Below are 24,014 nucleotides of genomic sequence, written 5' to 3'. Positions count from 1 at the left end.
TTGACAATATAGGACTTGATCCGCTATAATGTTTAAAGGCTAACGTCAACCTAGCCAGTTGACTTTGGGGGCTTATAAGGATAAGGAGGTTCGAACCCTCAACCTCTTATAACAATGATAATTATTTAACAATATATATATATAATTACAAACCACAAGGTTCAATTAAAAAAAAAATACTTAAAGAATAACTCAATTTTAGTTTGACAATGACAATTGTAGTTTTGAAAAGCATTTGAAAAAATTTAATGATTGCACGTCTACTACAGTAGCATCCCGGGACAACGTCCGGGCTACTCACTAGTTATTTATTAAAAGAAAAAAAAAATCAAGGAAACAAAGCAATTGGTAATAATAGATTTTCAGAGGTGATAAAATTCACAGATTTTCAAAGAATTAACTAAGACTAAACTACAAATACTTGCTTTGTTCTTTGATAATTTTAAAGTTTTGCATGTGAAACATTTTATAATGCATGATCTGTACACCCGGGTGCACCATGCAGTGGTTAAATAAATAAAAATTAAAAGAACATGCAGGTTTTTGAAAAAGAAAATGTTTGTATTTAACAAGGAACATGCATTATTAAAGAACATAAAGACATTACAAAAAGAACCTGATAAAAACTTTATTAAAATTTTATGAAAAAGTACACATTAACAGAAAAAATCTTTACCAAAGAAATCATTTCCCCAAAAATAGTTTTTTCTCTCTCCAAAAATTCAACTTTCCATAATAATTTTAGTTTTCTCTCTCTAAAATATTTTCAACTAAAAAAAATTCAAGATTTTATTTTCATTTCAAATTAAATTTCAAAATTCAAAATAACATAGGTTAAAAGAACATAAATATATTATAATGTAGATAACACATAATTCATATCAGAAGAACACACTGATCAAACTCAAAAACGTAGGATAATAAAAAAATGATATATGATAATTCAAAAAAGAATTTGTGCATCACTCATTACTTCAAAGAACATACGAACCAAATTCAAATAACATACTTTGTACTGTTGAAACTCAAAAAACACGTTTAATCAACATATGTTAAAGAACATAAGTATAAAAGAACATAGTATCAAACATGTATGGGTATGTTCTTTGTCAAACACAATATGTTCTTTATTAAACAACCGTATGTTCTTTCCGTCTTTCGGGTGCACCATGCACATAGTGCACCCAGGTGTACTATCCTATTTTCAACATTTAAAGTTTTACAAGTAAAACGTGTAGGGAATACGGTGGTCCATTTAATCGCTAGATGGGACACCCGTGAAAACAATGAGTTAGTTTGTATGGGTTCTTTTTCCCAAAACGTTTCTACTTTGGTGGAAAATCTATACTAAAATAACAACCCCTAATATAATCACTCTTTTCAAACTGTACATGTGTTACTTTCTTATGAAAAGTTTTCCCGCCTAAATCCATTGATAATGTCATTTTAAAAAAAAAATATTGTGACATTAAATTACTTATTTTAATAGGTGATATTAAATTACTTAAATTAAAGAGCTTGAATTTTGATGAGAAATTTTATGGTTAGTTTGTTTGAATTGAATTGTGATCTTTAAACTTCTGTTATTCCCTGTTATTCCCTAAATCAGTAAATATTTTTTTTTTTAACTTAAGGTTATTTGTTTGAGTTCTAATTGAAGCGATTTTATTAGGTAATTATATTGATGAATTTGGATCTCAATCAAATCAGCAATATTTATTTGGGGAATTTTGTATTTTTATTTATAAAAAAAAAACCTTTCGAAGGTTAAAAATTGGACTAATGGAGATTAAATCTTTTTGCCTAATTTGAATTAATTCCTCGTAATTACAAATTTCCAATTCCTTCAACTTTGAATTAAATAGTTCGAAATTAACTTAGGCAAATGCTCCTCAAATTTTCAATTTTGTGGACTTAATACATTTGACCAATTGTCTAATTTGTTATTTTTGTGGGTTTTATATATTTGAGTTTGTATACTCCCTCCGTCCCATAGTACTAGACACAGTTCCTATTTTCGTCCGTTCCACAATACTTGACATGTTACTAAAAACGGAATGGGACCACTAATAAACATATATTTTCCCACATTTTTTCTCTCCTCACTTACCCTACTCCCACCCCATTTTGTTGTTTTCTTACAATATAGAAACACAAAAAAGAATCTTTTATACAATAAACAAAAATTTTAAATGGACTTACTTATAGTTTTCTTATATTACTTGTCCATCCCAACATCCTAAGTATTATGGGAGGGAGGGAATAATATCATCGAAAATTTACGCAGAAATTCTCACTAATTTTCTGTGTTATATCCGGACATCGCATGGGAGCTAATCCAATAATTTAATATGAGTATGCCCTAACGTTTCCTAAAAAAAATTAAAAAAAAAAAAAAATTATAAATACTTGTAAGAATAGTGATCCATTAAAAAATTATGGTTTGGGTTTTCCGGCCCAACCCAATTACACAATCTCCAAGTCCAATCTTATAGGCCTTGATAGCTGTCAGCATGTCACCCATCTCAAACCACAACGGCTACAAAATTTTAAATAACCTCAAATGACCAAATAGCCCTCCTCTTCCCAAAGCAAAAAATCTCAATTCTAAACGTTAAACGGTTAAACCACAACAGTTCTAAGGGTATTATAGTCCTTTACGCAATAAATTTACAACGTTCAAATATTTGATCATCTCCAACGGTCATCTCCTTCAACTCTCTCAGTCAAAAATATAACTTCTGTTTCCTTGCTTTCCTCATTTTCTCAACACACCAATCTCACTTTCTCTCTCCTCTCTCTTTCAATCAGATCTCAACATAAATAGTTTTAGATTTTCTTCCAAATATAGTACCAAATCACAGGTGAAAAAAAAATTCCATCTTTTGCAATAATGAATGATTTGATGACAAAATCGTTTCTGAGCTATGTAGATCTGAAGAAGGCGGCATCGAAAGACGTAGAACAAGATTTGGAAATGGGGATGGGAGGAGCAAATTTAGACCCTAAAATGGAGGAATTTTTGGAAGAAGCAGAGAAGGTGAAGGCTGAGATGGGGTTGATTAAAGACATATTAACTACCCTTGAAGCGGCGAATGAGGAAAGTAAATCATTGCATAAGCCGGAGGCTTTGAAGGCGCTCCGAGGCCGAATCAATGCTGATATTGTGTCTGTGCTCAAAAGGGCTAAAGCTATTAAGGCTCGGCTTGAACAAATGGACCGTGCTACTTCTGAGAATCGCCGCCTTTCGTCTGAATTGGGTACCCCCATTGATCGGTATAAACTGCTAATTTTGCAATTTATGGGTTATTTAAGTGTTTGCGATTATTATTGAATTTTTTTTATTATTATTTTTTTTATGTGTGAAGGGTTTAATTGGTAATTGAAGTAGAATTTGATTTAAATTATGCTAAAATTGGGAATTTTGTAGGCTTTAATTGTTTTAAGATCAGATTACAGTAGATGAAAGTATCAATTTTTTTATGGGTTTTGATAATTGATATAGTATGAAGATTTAAATTGGTAATTGAGATAGAATTTGATATATGTTTGGTAAAATTTGGGAAATTTGTTGGATTTTTATATATAGATAAAAGAGAATTAAATTATGATTAAATCTGTTAAGTTTGTGGCGGTTAGGGTTTTATGAGAATTGTGGATGATTGGGAACTTTTGATGTAATTTTTTAAATGTTTTTAATATTTTTATTCTAATTACAGGACTAGATCAATGTGTTAGGGTTTCATGCGAATTGTGGAAGATTGGAATTTTTTTTGATGTAATTTCAATTTTTTAAATATTTTTATTCTAATTACAGGACTAGAACATGTGTGACAAACGGACTAAGAAAGAAGCTAAAGGAGCTAATGATGGAATTCCAAGCCTTAAGGCAAAGAATGATGTCAGAGTACAAGGAGACAATAGGAAGGTGCTACTACACTGTCACAGGAGAGTACCCGGAGGACAACGTGATCGAAAAGATCATATCGAATGGGACCGGGGAAGGAGAGATCTTATCCCATGCCATCCAAGAGCACGGCCGAGGCAAGGTGGTGGAGACAGTGATAGAGATCCAAGGCCGGTATGATGCGGCCAAGGAAATCGAACGGTCTCTCTTGGAGCTACACCAAGTGTTCTTAGACATGGCTGTGATGGTGGAGTCTCAAGGGGAACAATTGGATGATATTGAGCATCATGTTATGAATGCATCAAATTATGTGCAAGATGGTACAAAGAATTTGAAGCAGGCTAAGGATTATCAAAGGGGTAGTAGGAAGTGTATGTGTATTGGGATTATTGCATTGTTGGTGATTATACTTTTGATTGTCATCCCAATTATTGCTAGTTTTAGTCATTCTTAAATTTCTTGTAATGTTTTAGTTGGAGTGTGTGTGTAGTTGAGGTTTATAAAAGGGGCTGTCACTCAAAGCTCCTTGAAAAACTCTTTGTTAAGTACTCAATTTTATTCATTTGTTGGTAAATGAATGTAATGTGATATGAATCATATGATATGTTACTTTGTTCTATTGCAACTTGTTACTTTGCAAATTTATATCACTGATCCATGATTATAGCTTCGGGGTTTATTTATATATAATTCGTGGGACGGTAATGTCATGGGTGATAATTTATCGACGATATTACAACCCTAAGGATCATCTAAACATTTGAGGTGACATATAATCTCAATTTTGCTAAAGAAAATTTTGAGCTATAAGTTAGTTATTCCTTTATTGGGCCAACAAATACAATGGGCCAGAAGGTTAAATGATGGATTTTGGACATGGAATTCAGCAAAGCTATAGGGCGGTAGAGGCTTACACTCTCCTACGCTAAGTTCTCAAGTGACGTGACAACAATTAAAATACAAACATCATCATTAGTTTTTCTTGCCCGTAATTTGTTCATATTGCACTATAACAAACATTACTAAGATATTATTTGAAAGAAATAAGCACTTATCCGCAGATAGTTTTTTTTTTTTTTTTTTTTAATTTTTGTTTGTAGGAAGTTAGGAACTATAGGATTATTATCTTAATTACGAACGAAGAAGATTTACTATTGTTTTCAAAAGAAGATTTACCATAGTTAATAACATCAAAATCCAATTCATATGAAACTTTAAGAATACTTCAAAAGTTGGTCGGCTAGGCAAACTGGTCCACATATGTCGATACCTCAAACAGTTAGGAAGCACCCCGAGTACAAAAACACCAGTCTAAAATAGAGGAAAGCAGACCATTGCTTTCTATAATTTAATTTGAATGAGAAATTTCTCAATTTTGGTTGTTGGAGAAACTGATACAATTTGGACCCACTAATTGGATTATTATAAATCTTTAAAAAAAATCCTTTTTAATCAAAATTACTAATTAAAGAGAAATAAATAAACAAACAATCTCCCTTTCAAAAAAAAAATAAAAATAAATAAATAAATAAACAAACAATCTCAACCGTCCATTTAAAAAAAAATTGTGGTAGTCAAAAGTCATAAGAGTACATTAAAATTTTCATGATGTGTTGTTTAATTATGTTCATTAATTGTTATGTTGTAAAGTATTGTACGGAGTAGGAACTAACAATTTGTTAGTGTACTATGTTAAATTTTAGGGTATTTTCATTTTTACCACCTTCAAATAATGACTTTTGTCGAATTTACCGCCTCCAAAAAAAACATTTACTTTACCACCTCATAAAAAAATTAAACATCAGTTTTACCACCTCATCTGAGCTCAGGTGACGGAAAACGCTTGTGGGGCCCAGTTAACTGTCACTTCCCTCCAATTTAATTCTTTTAAAATCGATTTCCCTCTGTCTCCTCCTTTTCTCACCTTCCACCTTCCATAATCAATGTCTCACCAAATTTCTCACTTCCTCATCAATTTTCGTCTCTCTCTCATTTGATTTTTCTTGATTCTCACTGTAACTGCTTCTCTCTCCTTTGATTTTTCTCTTTCTCTCTGTAAAAACTGAAACCCTAGATCAATTTGGGCGGTTGAAATCGAGCTGGAACCACAAAATTGCAACACATCAGCTTCTCTTGTCATCTTCCACAGGGTGAGGGGACCAAAAGCTTGGTAATTTGCTGACAGAAATCGAGATTCCTGACTACAAGATGTACTTTAAACCCTTTATTAGTACATTTCGTTGGATTTATGGTTGTCAATTGGGGTAAAGTATGCCTTTTTTGGGAATCTGTGAATTAAAGTATTATAAACCCTAATTATGCGAATCTTTGACTGAATTAGAGTGTGCATTTGTTAAATAATTAGTTAATTAGATTTACTTGTTTACTGTTAATTTAGTGCATAGTCAATGTGAATTGCTTTTACTTGCTGTAATTGGTGAATTGGTTGTTGTTGTTTACTGTAATTACTGAAATTGGTTATTGCTGTGTGTGCTTTTGTTGGTGTTGTTACAGAATGGACACAGTGGACTTAAAAATTACAGTAGGGGGTGCCTTTATACCTTCTTTAGCTGGTAAAAATAGGAGGGTGTTAACTTGGGATGGTGGGTGGATTTATTGGATGAGAAAAGTGAAAAAAAATAAGATAGATGTACACTTTTTGAGGCAAGCAGCTATACATGGGTTTGTGTATGTGAATGTGAAGGTTCCTAGGGGGTTTAGTTGCTGGTATAAACAAAAGGGCAAGTCTTGGGTGAATGGTAAAAGGGAGCTTGTTGATGGTGAGGTGAATGATTTCCTAGAGTCTGTGAACAAAGAGGGGGCATGTGAGATGTATGTTACCAGTCATGAGCCAATTGAAGGGACTAACAAAACACCCTTCAAATGTATAGCTGGGAATGAGCTAACCCCTGCACAAAGGAAGGAACTGAAAAAGAGGTTTGGTGGGCCTAAAGTATATAAACCCAGCCCAGAACTTAGTAAGCCCACTGAAGAAGAGCCATTTAGGAGAAGCCCTAGGTTAAAAGGCATTGTTATACATGACAGAGAGGCTAAGGAGAGGCTTCCTAGGGCAGAGAAAGTGAATGCTAATACACATAAAGGGAAGGGTAAACTCACTGCTGCAGATAAGGGTAAGGCTAAGGTTGGGGATGAGACTGGAAATTTTGCTAATTTAGTGAGAAAAATAAAAGAAAGAGTGAGGAGCTTAAGGGATGACAGTGATGTGTTTACTGATGAGGATGGTGATACAGAGTCTTCTGATTCTGAGTTGAGTGATTTTGAGTTAGAAGTTGATGAGGGAGAGGAGGCCTTATACTCTGATGATGATGAACAGTGGTTGAAGAAAAATTTAGACCATATTAACAGTGAGGTGAAAGGCAGTTTGAGGGGAGTTACTGAAGGAGGGGATCAAAGTGATGATGAGGACACAGGGTTTGACATAGAAAGAAATCTACAGAAAATTGAAGTGAGGGTTGAAGAGGAGGTAGCTTGTGATTCTGATGAGCTAAAGAGTGTGGAAGGTGATTCAGATGATGATCAGGGTAGTGTTACTTGGTTTAACCCTGAGACAGACTTTGAAAGGGCTATCAAATTTGTAGTTGGTCAAAGGTTCAGTGATGTGCAAACAATGAGAAAAGCTTTGAGACAACATGCAATTGAAAATAGGTATGAGTATTACCTTCTTCACAATGATTCAAAGAGGCTAACAGCATATTGCAAAAGGAAATGCAAGTGTGTGTATAACAAGAACAGTTGTAGGATAGTGAAGTGTACATGTAGTAAGGGTGTTAGGTGTAGGTTCAAGTTTTATGCAACAAGGCTTGTGAAATCAGAGGCTTAGCAAATTAAGATACTAAGGCTGAAGCATAGGTGTGTTAGGAGTAAAATGAACAACAAGGTGACAGCAGAGTTCCTTGATGACAGGTACTTGGAGGAGTTCAGGGGCAACCCCAGATGGAAGATTAAACAGATTCAGGACAGGGCCTTAAATGACTTGGGGATCAAAATTACATACTCCAAGGCTTGGTTGGCTAGAAGCAGGGCAAAGCTTATAATATATGGCTCTTCATCAGAGCAATACTCAAAGGTTTGGGACTATGGGAAGGCACTGCTGAAATGGAACCCAGGGAGTGAGTGTAATGTGGTGGTGGATGATATTAATCAAATTGAAAGACCAATTTTTATGAGGATGTTTGTGTGCTTAGCTGCACTTAGGGATGGATTCATTTCTGGTTGCAGACCAGTAATTGGGGTGGATGGGTGCCATCTAAAAGGGGCATACCCTGGGCAGATCTTGGTTGCAGTTGGAAAAGATGGCAATAATGCCATCTTCCCAATTGCTTGGGCAACTGCAGAGATTGAGAACAAGGACAGCTGGTGCTGGTTTCTGGAGAGCTTGCTCAAGGCACTTTGTGTGTATGACCAAGGAGATGGCTTGACTTTTATGTCTGACAGACAGAAAGTAAGTGGGTTGTGTTTGTGTTTAAATTACTTTGCTTTATTTGAATTTTCTGTACACTAACTTGTTAGTTTTGCCTTGTGTGTAAGGTCTCATAGAAGCATTTGCAGATGTGGCCCCCAAAGCTGAGCTAAGATTTTATGTGAGGCATATTTGGTCAAATTTCAAACTGAAATTTCATGGTGCAACTTTCAAGGAATTGTTCTGGGCTGCTGCTAGGGCAAGCACTCTGGTAAGCTTCTATTTAGGTTCTTTTATGTCAGTTTTATGGTGAACTATAATGTATGCTAGGAACATTTAGTTTTGCACATATTTGCATGTCTTTCTATTTTGTGAAAATTGTATGCCATGTGTCTATGTTGTGTTGAATGGTTGTCATGTGTGTGGTTGTATCAGTTTGAGTTTGAAGTTGCTATGGAAAGTATCAATTTTTTGGATGAAGAAGCATACCAGTGGCTGTCAAACATTGACCCCCAGCACTGGTCAAGGCATTCTTTCTCTACAAACTGCAAGTCTAACTTGTTGTTAAACAACATGTGTGAGACATTTAATGCAGTGATTAGAGATGCCAGAGACAAGCCTATTCTAACTCAAATGGAATGGCTTAGAAGATATATGATGAAGAGGAGTAATGACAAATGGGAGGCAGCAAAGTCTTGGGAAGGTTTACTAACCCCATTTGTCAACAAAGTCTTTAATGGGTTGGAGAAGTATGCCATGACATGTGAGGTTACAGCTTCAAGGGATGAAATTTATGAGGTGAAATACAAGGATGATCAGTGCATTATGGATCTACAAGAGAGAAAATGCACTTGTTATAGATGGGAGTTGACAGGAATACCTTGTGTCCATGCATTTGCTTGCATAATGGACAAAGGGATGATCCTGAGTTGTATGTGCACCCACATTACTATAGGGTGACATACTTGGCTGCATATGAGAACCCAATACAGCCAATGTCTGGCCCTAAGAATTGGGAAAAGGTCAAGCTCAGACAGCCTTTGCCACCTATGCTGAAAGTGCAGCCAGGAAGACCTAAGGCAAAAAAGAGAAAGCTTGAACCAGGGGAGGTCACTTCTGCAGCACCTGAGGGCAAGAAGCCAAAGGTGAAGAAACAATGCAAGAACTGTGGTGGGTTTGGCCACTTTGCCAAAACATGCAAGGCTGAAGCAGCACCAGAACAACCTAACCCACCTGCAACAAATCCAAAGGGTGGGGGGCCACAGATGCAGACTCCTTGGCTTAAGGAACAGAGAAAGAAAAGTGAAGAGAAAGCAGCAAGACAGGTATTTTGTGTATTTTGTGACTTGAGTGTATTTAGTGGCTTTGTTTTTTAGTCTTGTCATACTGTGATTGCAGGCTGCACTGAAGTTGCCACAATATCAGCCTCCAACAACAGCACAGGCTGAGTCAAGTAATGCTGCACCTGCAACTGCTGTGTCAAGCCAGCCTGCAACAAGAACAGAGCCTTTGCCAACTCAGCTTGTTACCAGGAGCAACAGGAGCCTGAGTCAGCCCACAAGAGTGCCAACAACTACTCCTCCCAAAGTCAAAATACAGACCAGGTCCAAGCTTCATGTAATGACAAGCAAGAAGGACAAGGATCTCAATCAACTGTGACCCTAGGTCTACTCATTAGTATTTTGTAATAGACAGCCAAGTTTATTTGGTAGTTGAACAATGATAGTTGAATAATGATTTTGCACAAAGGTGCCTTAACTTTTATCTCAGCCAATGTAAAACAATTAAAAACATTGTGTTGCAAGTACTAATACGAAATGTGATATGTTTCTACCAAAAAGTTCCATTTCTCATTGATTTAGTTAAAAGTAGTACAAGAAATGTCATCCCAACATCCACACATAATAATTCAACAAAACACAACATAAGTTGGGGATTTTTTTTGTTTCTAAGCATTCCTAAATGAACCTAAGATCTAAAATACATAGCCAGTACCAAACCAAAACAACAAAACACAACAATAGCATGTACTGTGAGCATTTTCTTTGTTGTTGCATTGCTGCCATGCACTTCCTTGATCATCTTCTTCTTGTCTGAGCTAAGAGCTTTGCATTTCATCTTCAAGCTGTCAATCTCATTGAGCAAGCACCTCCTTTGTCCACTAACATCATCAACTTCCCTCTTCATGTCATTCAGCTCTCCCATCATTAGTTTCTTGTCCAGCAGCAAGTTGTTAATCATCTCTGTTTGCCAAGGTGTTCCATCTGGTTGATCCACCCACTCAAAAGCTTTACACCCCCTTGACTCAGTCACAGGATCATAGAATTTGCAGGTCCTAAACTTGCGTCCAGGGTTCTCCCTAGTCCAAGCAGTCAGCCTAAACATTGGAACTCCACATTGGCATTTTTTTCTCCTTTGAGGGTGACATGCTAACTGAAGACATTCCCTTCTGAAATTCAGTAAGAACAAGAATGAAATTAATTGTATTTGAACACAATCACCATAATATAACCCTAATTTCAGTAGCCAATTCACATAACAAAAACCCCCAATCTAATTTAATCTTACATGAACCCTAAGTATTTTAATTGAAATTGGGGTTTAATTGACCTCACAAAACGCCCAATTTCAATTACTCTTAGCAAATGCAACATAATCACGCAACGAATTGCCAAAAAATTACAACAGAAATCACGAAAATTGCTAGAGAATTAACGACAATGGCTTACCTTTTTTATGCTTGTTGTCGAGGAGTTCAATTGATTGTTTGATAATTAGAGGGTTTGGGATTGTTAAGGTTGCCCAAAAATACTGATTTGCGAAGAAAATCGCAAAAATTAATCTCCAATCTGCAAGAATTTGGTGTACAAATGAAGAACTAGGTTTAAATAAAAGGGAAATCGAGAGAAATTTGGGAAAAAATCAAAAACTAGCCGTTATGCTGGGCCCCACAAGCGTTTTCCGTCACCTGAGCTCAGATGAGGTGGTAAAACTGATGTTTAATTTTTTTATGAGGTGGTAAAGTAAATGTTTTTTTTTTTTGGAGGTGGTAAATTCGACAAAGTCATTATTTGAAGGTGGTAAAAATGAAAATTTCCTAAATTTTATTTTGGAGCAAAATTATTTTATTGATCATCTAAATCAAATATCCAAATTTTTTTGAGAAAGTAATCAAATATCCAAATTAATCAAACAAGAATATATATTTTTTCTAATCAGGTTAAGACATGTTATTAGATATTTACAGTTGAATTTATGTATTGACAATCATTATATAAAAAAAAATATTGTATTCCGATTAACTATTCTGAAACAAAGAAAGTGTACTGTAGCGCCACGGACCACAGGGAAATGAGGTAAATACTCCCACAAGCTTGGTATATTGTAGGACAAGTAACATAACATTATATGCCATGACGAGGAAACGAAGAAGAAGATAGATAGTGGTATAGAATTCTGGAAGGGGAAGTTAAGATAATGTGCACATTGCTTGTGACAGTTAAAAAAAGGTGGGTCTAAATAAAAATGGGAAAAACAGCAAATACTTGAATATGCATAACACAGTATAAATGTGAATGTGAACGGTAGTTGCCTGAGATCACCGCAAAAACTAATTATTATTCTTGATTAACTTGTCGAGTAAGCTAAGGCAATAATCAAGCCAAGTAGCCAAAGCTAAGTTAAGGCGTAATGTAGTGGTTCCGTGTGTGTTGACCGTGTCATGCTCATGCATGTGTTAATGCGTATGTAGACCACCTCCTTCGTTTCTCCGACTTCTCTTGCAACTAACTATTTGTGATTGTCTTTTATCACATGCAAATATTACCTGTTTTTTCTTGTCCCTGCGCTCTTCTATGGTCAATGTGTGGTTGGTGCACTCGTGCACCTAGTTAAACACACACACACAAAAAAAAAAAAAAAAAAAAAGCGGAAAGAACATTAGGAGGTGTTTGAAAAAGAACATTTAGGTGTTTGAAAAAGAATATGTTTGTTTTTAACAAAGAACATGCATTACTAAATAACATAAAGACATTATAAAAAGAACATGATAAAAACTTTATTAAAATTTCTTGAAAAATTACGTATTAACGGAAAAACTCTTTACCAAAGATATCATTTCCCCAAAATTAGTTTTCTCTCACTCCAAACATTCAACTTTCCATAATAATTTTATTTTTCTCTCTCTAAAATTATTTTCAGCTAAAAATAATTCAAGATTTCATTTTCAAATTAAATTTCAAATTTCAAAATAACATATGTTAAAAGAACATAAGTTAAAGAACATAAGTTAAACAACATACGTTAAAGTACTCATTACCTCGAAGAACATACGAACCAAATTCAAAGAACATACGAGCCAAATTCAAAGAATATACTTCGTATTTTGTATTATTGAAACCCAAAAAATATGTTTAATCAACATATGTTAAAGAACATAAGTATAGAAGAACATATTATCAAACATATATAGGTATGTTCTTTGTCAAATATAAGTATATTCTTTGTCATACACGTTATGTTCTTTGTCAAATAACAGTATGTTCTTTGTCGTATGGTGCACCCGGGTATACAATATTATTTTCATTCTATGGTTTGTATAATAAAATAGTACGGAGTAATATAAATATATAATTACATGTTTTTAACTTTTTATATACTACCTCCATTTCATATTTTTTGCAACTTTGGAATATTTTATATCTCACAATAATACCCAAAAATTGCAAAAAATATGAAACGGAGGTAGTATCTTTATTGGTTGTTTAGTGTGTGGTATGAAGTAAATGACATTTATAGGAATTAATTTTTGAATAATTTGAACACATCAATTATTATCCTATTAAAATATAAAAGGAAAAATTGACAAGAATAATCCCAACATTGTCTCATTCGCCCAAAATAGTCCTAACTTTGGATTAATTTTTAATAATCCGAACTTTGATATGAATTTGTTTTCTATGGTCCCAACCAGTAATCTAACTTGTTATAACAAGTTATTTGACACGTGTCAGCATATGGTTTGATAAAAAAAATTAAAAATAAAAATTAAAAAATTAAAACAAATTTAAGAATTTATTAAGAAAAATAATAATTAAAAAAAATTAATTGACTTAAAACCGCCACCAGCGCCCTACCCAGCCTAGGTCACCACCCAACTAGGTCGGTCGCCGTCCAGACCACATTCCCGCGCCGACGACACCACCTCTTTTCCCTTCCCCATCTCGACACCCCTACCGATCCCCTTCCTCGAATCCACTTCGCCAGTTCTCCATCAACCAAGGAACCCACCCGCAACCTTTACCTTGCTGACTATGAACCCTCAGCCTTCCCGCGAACCGCGACCCCTGTCGGAATCTCACCCAAACCCCCAAACCCTTTCCAATTTTGTGGTTGCAGAAGGGGGTTGCGAGTGGGAGTTAATTAGTTGCAAAAGGGGTTTGCGAGGAAAGGGAGAGGTTGGGGTTGCGGTAAAGTGTCGCAGCGGTGAGGGGGGATGCTGGCGGGAGGAGTCAAGGCGGCATTGAGGCTGGGGGCAGGCTGGGTTGGGGCGGGCGACAGTGGAGGTGGAGGGTAGGGAAGGTGGCTGATGGTGGTTTTTTAAAATTATTTTTAAAATAATTAGTTAAATATTAATTTGTACTAATAATTTTTTGACCAATCATGTAATTACATGTGTAATTTACATTGCAATATATATATATATATATATATATATATATATATATATATATAAAATATATATATATTAACCTTTTCAACAAGTTACCGTTCACTTGGGACCATTGAAAGCAAATTCATATCAAAGTTCGAATTATTAAAAAAAAATCCAAAGTTCAGATTATTAAAAAATAATTCAAAGTTGGGATTATTTTGAGCGAATGAGGCAAAGTTGGGATTATTTTTGTCATTTTTTCCAATATAAAATTGTTAACTTGTATTTTTCTTCAAAAATTCTCATTATCCTCGTACCATAATGTCCACAAAGGGATAATGATGGGAATTGGAAGAAGAAATTTAATTTGGGCTAATTAATACAGTTGACGTATGACTTTCAATTCCTAATTATGGATTAGGAGTGCATATTAATTCATTACCACCATTTACTAACGAATAAGTCATGTATAAGACGGTCTTCAGAGTGCAACTATTTAATACGGAGTAACTTTTAAATAAGAGACTTTGTGCCCATTTTAATTTTCACAAATTACATTTTTACATTTTTGGTTTAAGTATTGTTACTTTTTATCTTTCTAATTGATTATCTTACCATAAAATTAAATTATAAGTTTTAAATTTTTTATAGTACTTGTAAAAACAAATTTTGCTCGTGTTAATTAGCTAGCTTATCTTTGGAGAAGTAACAAAGTCCATGCATGTTAATAAAGCTAGCTGGCCAAGCTAGAAAATTAAATTCATCACTTTTGAAGTTTTGAGTGGCAATATTTGGACAAAATAATGTACTCTTCTCACTGGATTAATTCTCTCATAAACAATACGAATTACCCTTTTCTTGTGATATTTCCTTTACTCCATTCAAAGATATTTGGATTCAACAGCTTTTAATTTGACTTTTGAATTATAACAAGACGACATGATATAATCAGCTGATGACTTTTTCAAGTCAATCATACGTGAACGGATACATGATCGAAGTCGTGAACTTCATCGTTTTATTATTTGGTTAGTCCTAAATAGAGTTTTCCCATATATATTTTTTGAATAATTTTCCAAGTCAAACATTCAAGTAAATATATGTAAAAAATTTTAATAAAAATCAGAAATTTCTTGCAAAATTTCATCACGCTAATTAACAAGAACTCTCCATTTTGTGCTTGCATACGTATATTATTGTGACATCATCTATAGTTTATGGATATTATACAAATAAATCACTAGAGTTATACAAACTAATACAATATGATTTGGTATTAATGTTATTTTTTTGACCAATAAGCTTCCAGAAAACAAATTCAGCACGTCATAAAAAATCACATGTTTTTAGGGGTTCAACTTATATGCATGTCAATTTGGTCTTCCTTGGCCCTCTTCACTTACGAAATTCATACTATACTCAGAAATTAATCTTCGTTTTCATTTGCTTTTAAAATAGGGCATTACTTATTTTCATTTTATTTTATTTTTGTTGGCAGGAAAATAGGGCATTACTATTACTTAATAAGTATTCATAGTTGACTTCAAAGTGCCAATCAACAAAGTGTTGGCTCACTTGTTAATATTCTTACCTCAAATCCTCATTGGCCTGGGGTTTAAATTCTGCCAAATAAGGGTGCTTGGAGGTACAAGGCCAAAAAAACGATTTGATCAAGATCCTTTATTTCTACCATTTCTTTTTAAAAAAGTGGCTTAAAAGTGTATTCGTCTAATCATAAATAGTTACTCCCTTCAATTTTTAACGGACATCATCTATTTTCATTAGATCTTATAGGAATAGCTATCAAATTTATTGTAAATATATGTCTATTACGGAGTATAATCTAATTATTTCGTTCAGCTATTTTGTTTCAAATTTCAATGTAAAATGTGTTAAATGTTTTAATTATGGGAGCTACCACATGTTTTAAAGCAATCGAGTACTACAAATCCCATTGTACCAAGAAGGGCTGGTAATCCCTGACCTAATGACCCGATAACCCGATCCAAAGTTACTGAGAGAAACCCGAACCCGACCTGACCCGAATCCGAACAACTCGAATTCGACCCGATTTGACCCAAATTTCATATTTCGTAATAATATTAAGTTTTACACTATTATTGATTGTTTCTAAGCATAATCCGAAATCTGACCCGAACCCGACCTGCTGACCCGAATTGCCACCCCTAGTACCAATAATTATGAGGTTGGTATTACTAACTATTCTTGTACTCTGCTTATTATTTGTCCATGTGCTTGTATCTTGTGATCACTATCATATACGAAGTACTCCCTCCGTCCCTTATTATTTGCACCATTTGACTTAAAAAACTCTCACAAAAAATGAGTCTATGGTGCAAATAAAAGGGGACTGAGGGATATATAGCATTAGCTATATTTACAAAATATGACTGGTTATACGATAAAGACCTAATGAGGTTGTTTTTCTAACCACATTAGGTACTTATTAAGTATAAGTGCTTGATCAGTAAAAGTTATGTCGGAAGTCCCTAGCTTTATAAAGATTAAAGAAATGGATAAGACATGCATACGTATAACATCAAGTTATTAACAACTTAATTAAAGGATAAGATTATATTATAATGCTCGTCAATTCATTATATAAGTATTTTGTCATCCGATCCCTCGTCACAACATTGTGTTTTTTTCCTCTCATCCCATTCGGCTTCAAGTTAAGATTATCCTCAATATTGAAGTTGTTGGGGAAAAAAATAACATAATAGTCAATTAGTCACTGAAATTGAAGCAATTATAGTGATAATATGAAGCTAAATGACATAGCCAAATAATTGAAGCCGATGTCTTTATTTAAATTGTACTAATATATTACTCCACTAGTTGTCTAGCTAATCATATGATTTTACATATACTTTGTATATCCTAGTTTTAATTGTTAAAGGATCATCTCAATCAAAAGTTTGAGCTGATGGTTGAGACCTCTGGTACCATGTTATAGAACAATCTCAACTAAAAGCATATCATGTTAAAAGACCATTTCAATTAAAAGTTTAAACTGATGGTTGAGACCCACGAATATGTTTTATACTTTCATTAATCAATGCAATCAATTATAAATATCTTTAATTATTTATAACACAGCATAACAAATAAAAAAAATAGATAAGTTATGGATATATTCAACCAAACTAATTCAACAACAATTTCGCCAAGTTAGTAACATTTGCTTCAATAATATATTGACAAAAGTAGGCAATTAAAGTTAGTATTATACTTCGAATATGAATTATGCAAAACTTAAAGTGTCGTAAGCTTGTAACAACATATTCACAAAGATAGCAATATTTTATAGGAAAGTCTGACCGTGAAATATGTAGTGTTTTAAGATGTGGTAAAATTTTGTTGAATTTGTACAATATGGAGTATTCAACTAGACTCAATGTATGTAGTGGCATGTAATGTGGAAAATAACAAATTAAAGACTTTGTATCTTCTACTCTTTAATTTTTTTTTTTAAGAAAGTACATACATTCTTTAAATTTTATACTATAGTTTAAGTTCAAAAATCTAAGCATGCAACATCTCATTTTTCACATAATCACAACCGTTCATACGAAAACTAAACCAGCTATCAAAATGTAATGGCCTAAAATGGCCATATACTACTTTTAATGGGGTAGTGATATTGGCAACAATCTCGTTGCATAATTCAATTCCTTGGCGCAACTTATAGGAACAAGAACAACCATGATGGCACTATTATCTTAATGGCTTGAACCTCAATTCCAAAGGAATTGTCATTTAGATCCAATTACGTGTGGTTTAGAAGTCATTGTCGGCGGGATTAGTGGTAATGGCCCCTTATTATTTGGTCTAAAGTTAATATCATGCGTTCACCACTCTTTGTTATGGGTCCCAAATCCCAATATTAGATTAATTAAGAATTTTCGAGTAAATCATGTGCTTAAATTTTCATTTTTCAACTTTGAGCCTCCAAAAGCTAATCTCTGTTCACAGTGGGTTTTAATTTTTCACTAAAAATATGTTTTGTTTTTTCTATCAAAAATCTATTACGAGTAATTAATTTTATTTGGACGAATGCCTTCGTATATTGACTTTACCCACGAACGTTTTATTTGTTTCCCACTATTGTTTGACATTTCTTCATGAAAGCACGATCCTACTTGGCTACTTAATATTTTTTTTAAATTTTTTTTATTTCCAAAGCGTAAATAATGAATCACAAACTTTTACATCTAGCTAGCTGGCCACACCGTGTTACTTGGTTAATTTGTTAGTATTACTGGGGTCACTAAGTCGGTAAGGGGTTACTCAGTCAGGGGTTATTCGGTCGGTCAGAGGTTACTCGGTCAGGGGTTACTAAGTTGGTCAGAGGTTACTCGGTCAGGAGTTACTCACTTGGTCAGGGGTTACTCAGTTAGGGGTTACTTGGTGGGTTAGGGTTACTCGATCGGTCAGGGGTTACTCGATCATAGATTATTCGTTGATAAAGGGTTACTTGCTGTGTGTCCGACAAAACAGTGTGGCTAGCCGCACACAAAATTAAAGTTGTTGTGAATGAATTATGATGATTATCGTATTTAGATGATCAGCCTTGTTATTTTTGCTAACAAATTTCATCAATAGTAAAATAAATCTTCAAGTTTCTAAATAAAAAAAATACTACGTAATAATAAATCTTTAATGGCAAGTGATAACTTTTTTTTGCCCCATGTATATCCTTCATATAAGTATTATAGGATGTTTAAATTTGCAAAGAAAAGATTATTTTTTAAGATTGAATTGGGAGCCGATAGTATATTTTGGCATCTTTTAAATCACAAAGGATCGAGTCGGACAAATGATTTACTCATATTTATCACGAGTAGGCCAGTAGTACTTATTTGTTCGACCAAGATAATTTTCTCATTACAATATTACATCATTACAAATTTAGTTAATCTATGAATTAAATAAGAGTAAGTCTTGTATGTGGCTAGTCACACGGTGAGGTCACATTGGTCTATAAGAGTAATCTTTATTTATATGTATGAGTAACCTAATTTAATCATAAGAGTAACCTCATGTTATCCATAAAAGTAACTCAAATTCATTATACGAATAAAATCAAGTAATTTAGAAATAAGTAACTCCATTTGTTCATTCGAGTAACCCCTATTCTTTTGTTTAAAAAAAAAATAAAGGACGACTCCACTTATTTAAGAGAGTAAATCCTTTTTCTCATTTAAGTAACCTACATACGCTAAGGTAATCCTATTTGTTCATCACCGTGCAATGACCCCTATTACCTAATTAATTGTCTTATATGTGATTATGTGAAGTGGTCACACCATGTGGCTAGCCACATATAAGAGTTTCTGATTAAATAATCATAGTATAGAAATATATATACACAAAAACATAAATAAAAAATTTATCATTAATATTAAAAGCTCCATACATATATAAATATTCTTCTTATATTAAAAAATCAATACCTCAAAAAAGTGATTTCTTGGAACCACTATTGAAGAAAAATGAGAACATGTAAATGTTAGAGCCACACAGGGCACACACCACATAAGAATTTTTATTTTCCCACTCAATATTTCACTTTCCTTTTCATTTTTATTTATTATGGTGCAACCCCACACGATTTATTCCTTCCAAAAAATAAAAATGAATTTATTTATTTTATCCTTTTTCTTTCTCTCTCTTAGGGGTGAGCAAATCGGGTACCCGGTCAAAATTTTAGTAACCGGATTCGGAATTGGTTGGGACCGGGTCCTAAAATTCGGAACCAAAATTGAAATTGGTTCAACCGGGTCCTGAAATTTAGGAATTGGAATTGGAACTACCGGGTACCGGTTCCAATTCATAATACAAATTATAATACTTATTTTGGTTATTTTCATTTTTAGCGTTTAATACTTATATTTATATATGCATTAAGTTAGTTGTATTTATGTTAGGTATTAATTATACTTTTTTATTTTATTAAGTAGATACATTCAACATATTTTTATTATTAAAAATTTATTTAGTTTAGCATATATTGGGTAACCGGGTACCCAACCGGTTCCGGTTCCAAAAGTTGAGAATTGGAATTGGAATTGGAACCGATTGTAACCGGGTCCTTAATTTATTACCCGGAATTGGAACCATCGGGTCTAATCTCGATTTCAAACCCGCCGATTCCTAACCGATTCGAGTTCCAATTCTGGGTATCCGAAATTTTTGCTGACTCCTACCAGATACAGCACCAATGTTCCATGAACCCTGCCACGTTGGCAATCCAAATTTCCAGTTACTTGCCGTTGCCATGCTATAAAATACCTAGTAAAAGTCAATTAGTCAATTTACATTATTTTATCCCACCAACCCTCCCCCAAGTCTCTTTATTCTCCCTTAAGAAAACCTACCCTTTCAAAATACCCAAAAATATAGGATAATTTTATTTTTTTATAGGATAAAAATTTAAAGATTATTTATAGCAAAATCTTAAAAAAAAAATTCTCAAAAATTTAAATAACATAACAAAAATAATAAACTTGGTGTGCAATTTAAGAAACCTCACCCAAAAAATAATATAAAATAAAAATATATATATAAAAATAAACAGAAATTTCCTTTTCTACCCCTTAAAGGAGAAAAACCCTTCACCCCACCTATAAATACACAACCACATAAGGCATCAAAGTCTTCTTCATCTCAACCAAAAATCAAATTCCTATATGTTTTTTTACAAATTATCATGAGCAACATCCCAACGTCTTTAATCAATTCCTCTCTTACTCTTTTTCTTCTCACTATTTCTTCTTCCGATCCTTGGCCTTTTTCTTCTCTTTCTTTCTTATAACACATAATCAAACCTCACAAAAAAACCTAATCTCAAAAAAAGCCAAAAAACCAAATCTTTTTGTTGATTCATACTAAAATTTGTTGCCATGGGTAGTGGTGAAAGACAACACTTGAACTTCAACCTCCACCTCTCACACCTCCTCCACCACCATCACAATCATCACAATCATCACGGTATGGGTGGCGGCGACAAGGACGAGATCAAGAGCGTACCAAAAGGGTGCATGGCAGTTTTAGTAGGGCATGAAGGAGAGGAAAAACTTGAAAGGTTTGTTATACCAATAGTGTACATAAATCATCCTTTGTTCATCAAACTCCTTAAAGAAGCTGAAGAAGAATATGGATTTGATCAAAAGGGTCCTATCACTATTCCATGCCACGTGGAGCATTTTCGTAACGTTCAAGGCATGATTGATCGTGAGCATCACCGTATGATGAACCCTCATCATCATCATAATCATCATCATCATCATCATAATTTCTTGTGCTTTAAGGCTTGATTTTATTATTGTGATTGATTTGTGAAGGATCTTGATTCTTGAAAGTTTGGAATTCAAGTTTAATTTGATTATTATCAAGATGTAAATTTTTAGGTTCTTGATTTGTTTTTGCGCGTGAGATTGAAACTCAAGTGATTAATTGTAGTTGACAATGATGAAATTTTTTATAATATATAGTATTATTAAATTATGAGTTTCTCTTTAATTATTATTTGTTTTGCTTGTTCAAATTTCATCAATTCAAATTGCGTAAGTGTGTCCAATGATTAATTTGTTTCCCTTTGATAAATCTTCTTAAATTTATTTTTTTGCCTTATTTTTTAATTAAGGGATATAAAAAAAAAAATTTTAAGAGTTGTGAGATGATTGCATTAGTATGTGACATCAACAATAGCCGAAATTAAAAGCGGAAGATTTCAAATTATTTCTTCTCTCAAAGGACGAAATTAAAGATCATAAAATTGTTTGTGAATGTGAACGCAAAGAGGGATTACTTAGCTTGCAGCCTTGCAATTTGCAGCACAAAAAAAAAACTAAAAAAAAAAAAATAAACAATCATTTTTTTTAATAATAATTTTTAGGAAGTTTTGTTACAATTATCTAACTGTAATTGACAAGGAGGTGTCTTGCCCTGTGTGGTTATACAAGAATAAGTACAAAGGTAGTACCAAAAAAAATCTTTTTATTTTTTGGACAGTTCAAACTAAAAAATTTACAAAATTAAAAATACAAAATAAATCTAAGCTCAACAAATTTCTTCCATTCCAGAATTTATGTAAAAAGTTGGGTGGTGTTTGGTTGTCAAGGGATAGATTTAATTCCATTTCCACATAGTTGGGTGGGGTCATGAGTCTCATGACTGTTGGCTTGTAGTTTGGGACAAATAAGACCAATCTATAACATACAATTGTTCATTGTCCCTTAAATTATTCTAAATTATAAAAATGGACCCAAACATTTTGGGTCACCAAGTTTTTGATTGCCTTGAAAATCAATTAGATTTCATGTTTTTGGGACATGCTTCAAACATCATAAAGCTAGCTTTGAAATTAAATTTATATGTATAGTCTTTTATCCTCCTCCACAACATTGTCACAAAAAATGTTCCTCATAATTAATGGTCACAACCAAAAAATACAATCATTTTTAATACCCATGTGAGATGGGCATCATTATTATAAAGTACATTCCTCAATTATAGGATTATTTCTTTTTCTTTTGATGTTTTTATGAATAATGGTTTGTCCTTAATATAAAAAATTAAAACTTTGTCATGGATTAGTGGAGATAATGAAAGTTGAATTAAATTCATAATATATATTTTAGCGATAGCTAGATTATCTTAAAAAATCAGATAATGTTACCTCTATCGAAAATGATACTTAGAATGTCGAAATATTTCTTAATTAAGGGTATTTTAACATTTTATCAAAAAAGAGCAAGAGGTATCTAAACTGATTAATAAATTAATATTTTTCAAATTCCCCTTAGAACTTAGATTAGGCAAAGGTAATGCTCTTAAACTATGAGATAGTGGCAAATTTACTTTGTAATTTTGAGAAGTTTGAGCCCAACTATGAGAGGTATTAATTTATAGTTGGGCCAGCAAACTTATACGAAGTATTAATTAATATTATTAGGGTTCTTCACCTTACCAAACAAAAAAAATGCTCTTGAAATATAATATGTGAGACTTGAACAAGATCAACAAAAATTAAAACCACTTTTAATCTATTTTATTCCGAACATTAAATTAATGAATACATATTGCTTTTTAATATTTGGAATATAAATAAAGTGGTTTAAATTCTTTTTTGTATGTGGAGACAAGAGATTGAAATTAATTTAAAAGTTCCATGTATATATAGTTTAATTATATATTTTGAGATTGAATAGGCCATCAATTACACAACTAGCTTCATTTATAATTTGTATTGCTCTTGTGAAAATTGTTTCAACAATTTTTTTTTTATTTTTGCTTAAATTAGACAAGGCAAAAAAAAAATAAAAAAAAATAAATTCAAAGCTGTTCAATATCTTATAAAGTTAATTATTTCTTAATAAATACTATTAAAGTTAATATGCAATTAGATTAGACCGGGGTTTAGTATAATTAGTGAGACTATTACCCTCCTGTCAAAAAAAAAAAAAAAAAGTGAGACTATTACCCTTAAAACAAAGCCTAAATGGAGGAAATCGCTAGATAGTTGATTGCTTAATCCCTAATGAAAACTAATGATTTGAAGTTAAAGTATATCTTGGAAAGGTATAAGGATTGAAGGAATTTGCTTACTTTATGGTATTCCTCATCTACTTTATCACATTATTATTTTCCATACTTCTTATTCAATGTTCAAAGAGGAATCCTATTCCCTTAATTTGATAGAGCTACATTTAACCAGCTATTCATGCTGGAATCCAAGTGATGCCTCAAAATTCTACACCCCAGACCCAACAAACATGGAAAACGCAGCATTTTTGACTTTCAATCATATTTAAGATATTTTGAAGCATCAAATTATTTGTTTTGGTAAACAATATTTTTGTTTACCTCATTTTCAACCAAACTAGATTAATTTTGTGGGCTTAGTATGTTAGTATATGTCGTAATTTCACACTTGTACACATTCCATCTCCATTATTTTTGCTTGGGAAGCGTTATCTTTGAAATATAGGGTATCTTGATTAGTAAAT

The 24,014-nt window shown here is 33.1% G+C and overlaps 3 protein-coding genes across 3 annotated transcripts; all 3 read left to right on the top strand.

Annotated features, from left to right (window-relative positions):
• Window positions 1–2,720: 2,720 nt before the first annotated feature.
• Window positions 2,721–4,526, top strand: LOC110728061 (syntaxin-related protein KNOLLE-like). Its single transcript, XM_021907680.1, has 2 exons — window positions 2,721–3,276; window positions 3,818–4,526. The coding sequence occupies exons 1-2, from the start codon at window positions 2,894–2,896 to the stop codon at window positions 4,359–4,361; spliced, it is 927 nt and encodes a 308-aa protein (XP_021763372.1). The 5' UTR covers window positions 2,721–2,893; the 3' UTR covers window positions 4,362–4,526.
• A 3,267-nt stretch (window positions 4,527–7,793) lies between these two features.
• LOC110726211 lies at window positions 7,794–10,051 on the top strand. The gene is made up of 5 exons (XM_021905682.1): window positions 7,794–8,369; window positions 8,455–8,598; window positions 8,763–9,145; window positions 9,244–9,652; window positions 9,726–10,051. Exons 1-5 carry the CDS (start codon window positions 7,794–7,796, stop codon window positions 9,984–9,986), a joined length of 1,773 nt encoding a protein of 590 aa, XP_021761374.1. The 3' UTR covers window positions 9,987–10,051.
• Window positions 10,052–20,655: 10,604 nt separating this feature from the next.
• LOC110728051 (auxin-responsive protein SAUR32-like) lies at window positions 20,656–21,421 on the top strand. The gene has a single exon (XM_021907669.1). It carries the CDS (start codon window positions 20,907–20,909, stop codon window positions 21,318–21,320), a length of 414 nt encoding a protein of 137 aa, XP_021763361.1. The 5' UTR covers window positions 20,656–20,906; the 3' UTR covers window positions 21,321–21,421.
• The last annotated feature ends 2,593 nt before the right edge of the window (window positions 21,422–24,014 follow it).

This window comes from Chenopodium quinoa, unplaced genomic scaffold (assembly GCF_001683475.1).
Source record: "Chenopodium quinoa cultivar QQ74 unplaced genomic scaffold, ASM168347v1, whole genome shotgun sequence".
Lineage (NCBI taxonomy): Eukaryota > Viridiplantae > Streptophyta > Magnoliopsida > Caryophyllales > Amaranthaceae > Chenopodium > Chenopodium quinoa.
The sequence above is the reverse complement of the archived record's forward strand: the minus strand, read 5'-3'. Positions and strand labels throughout refer to the sequence as shown.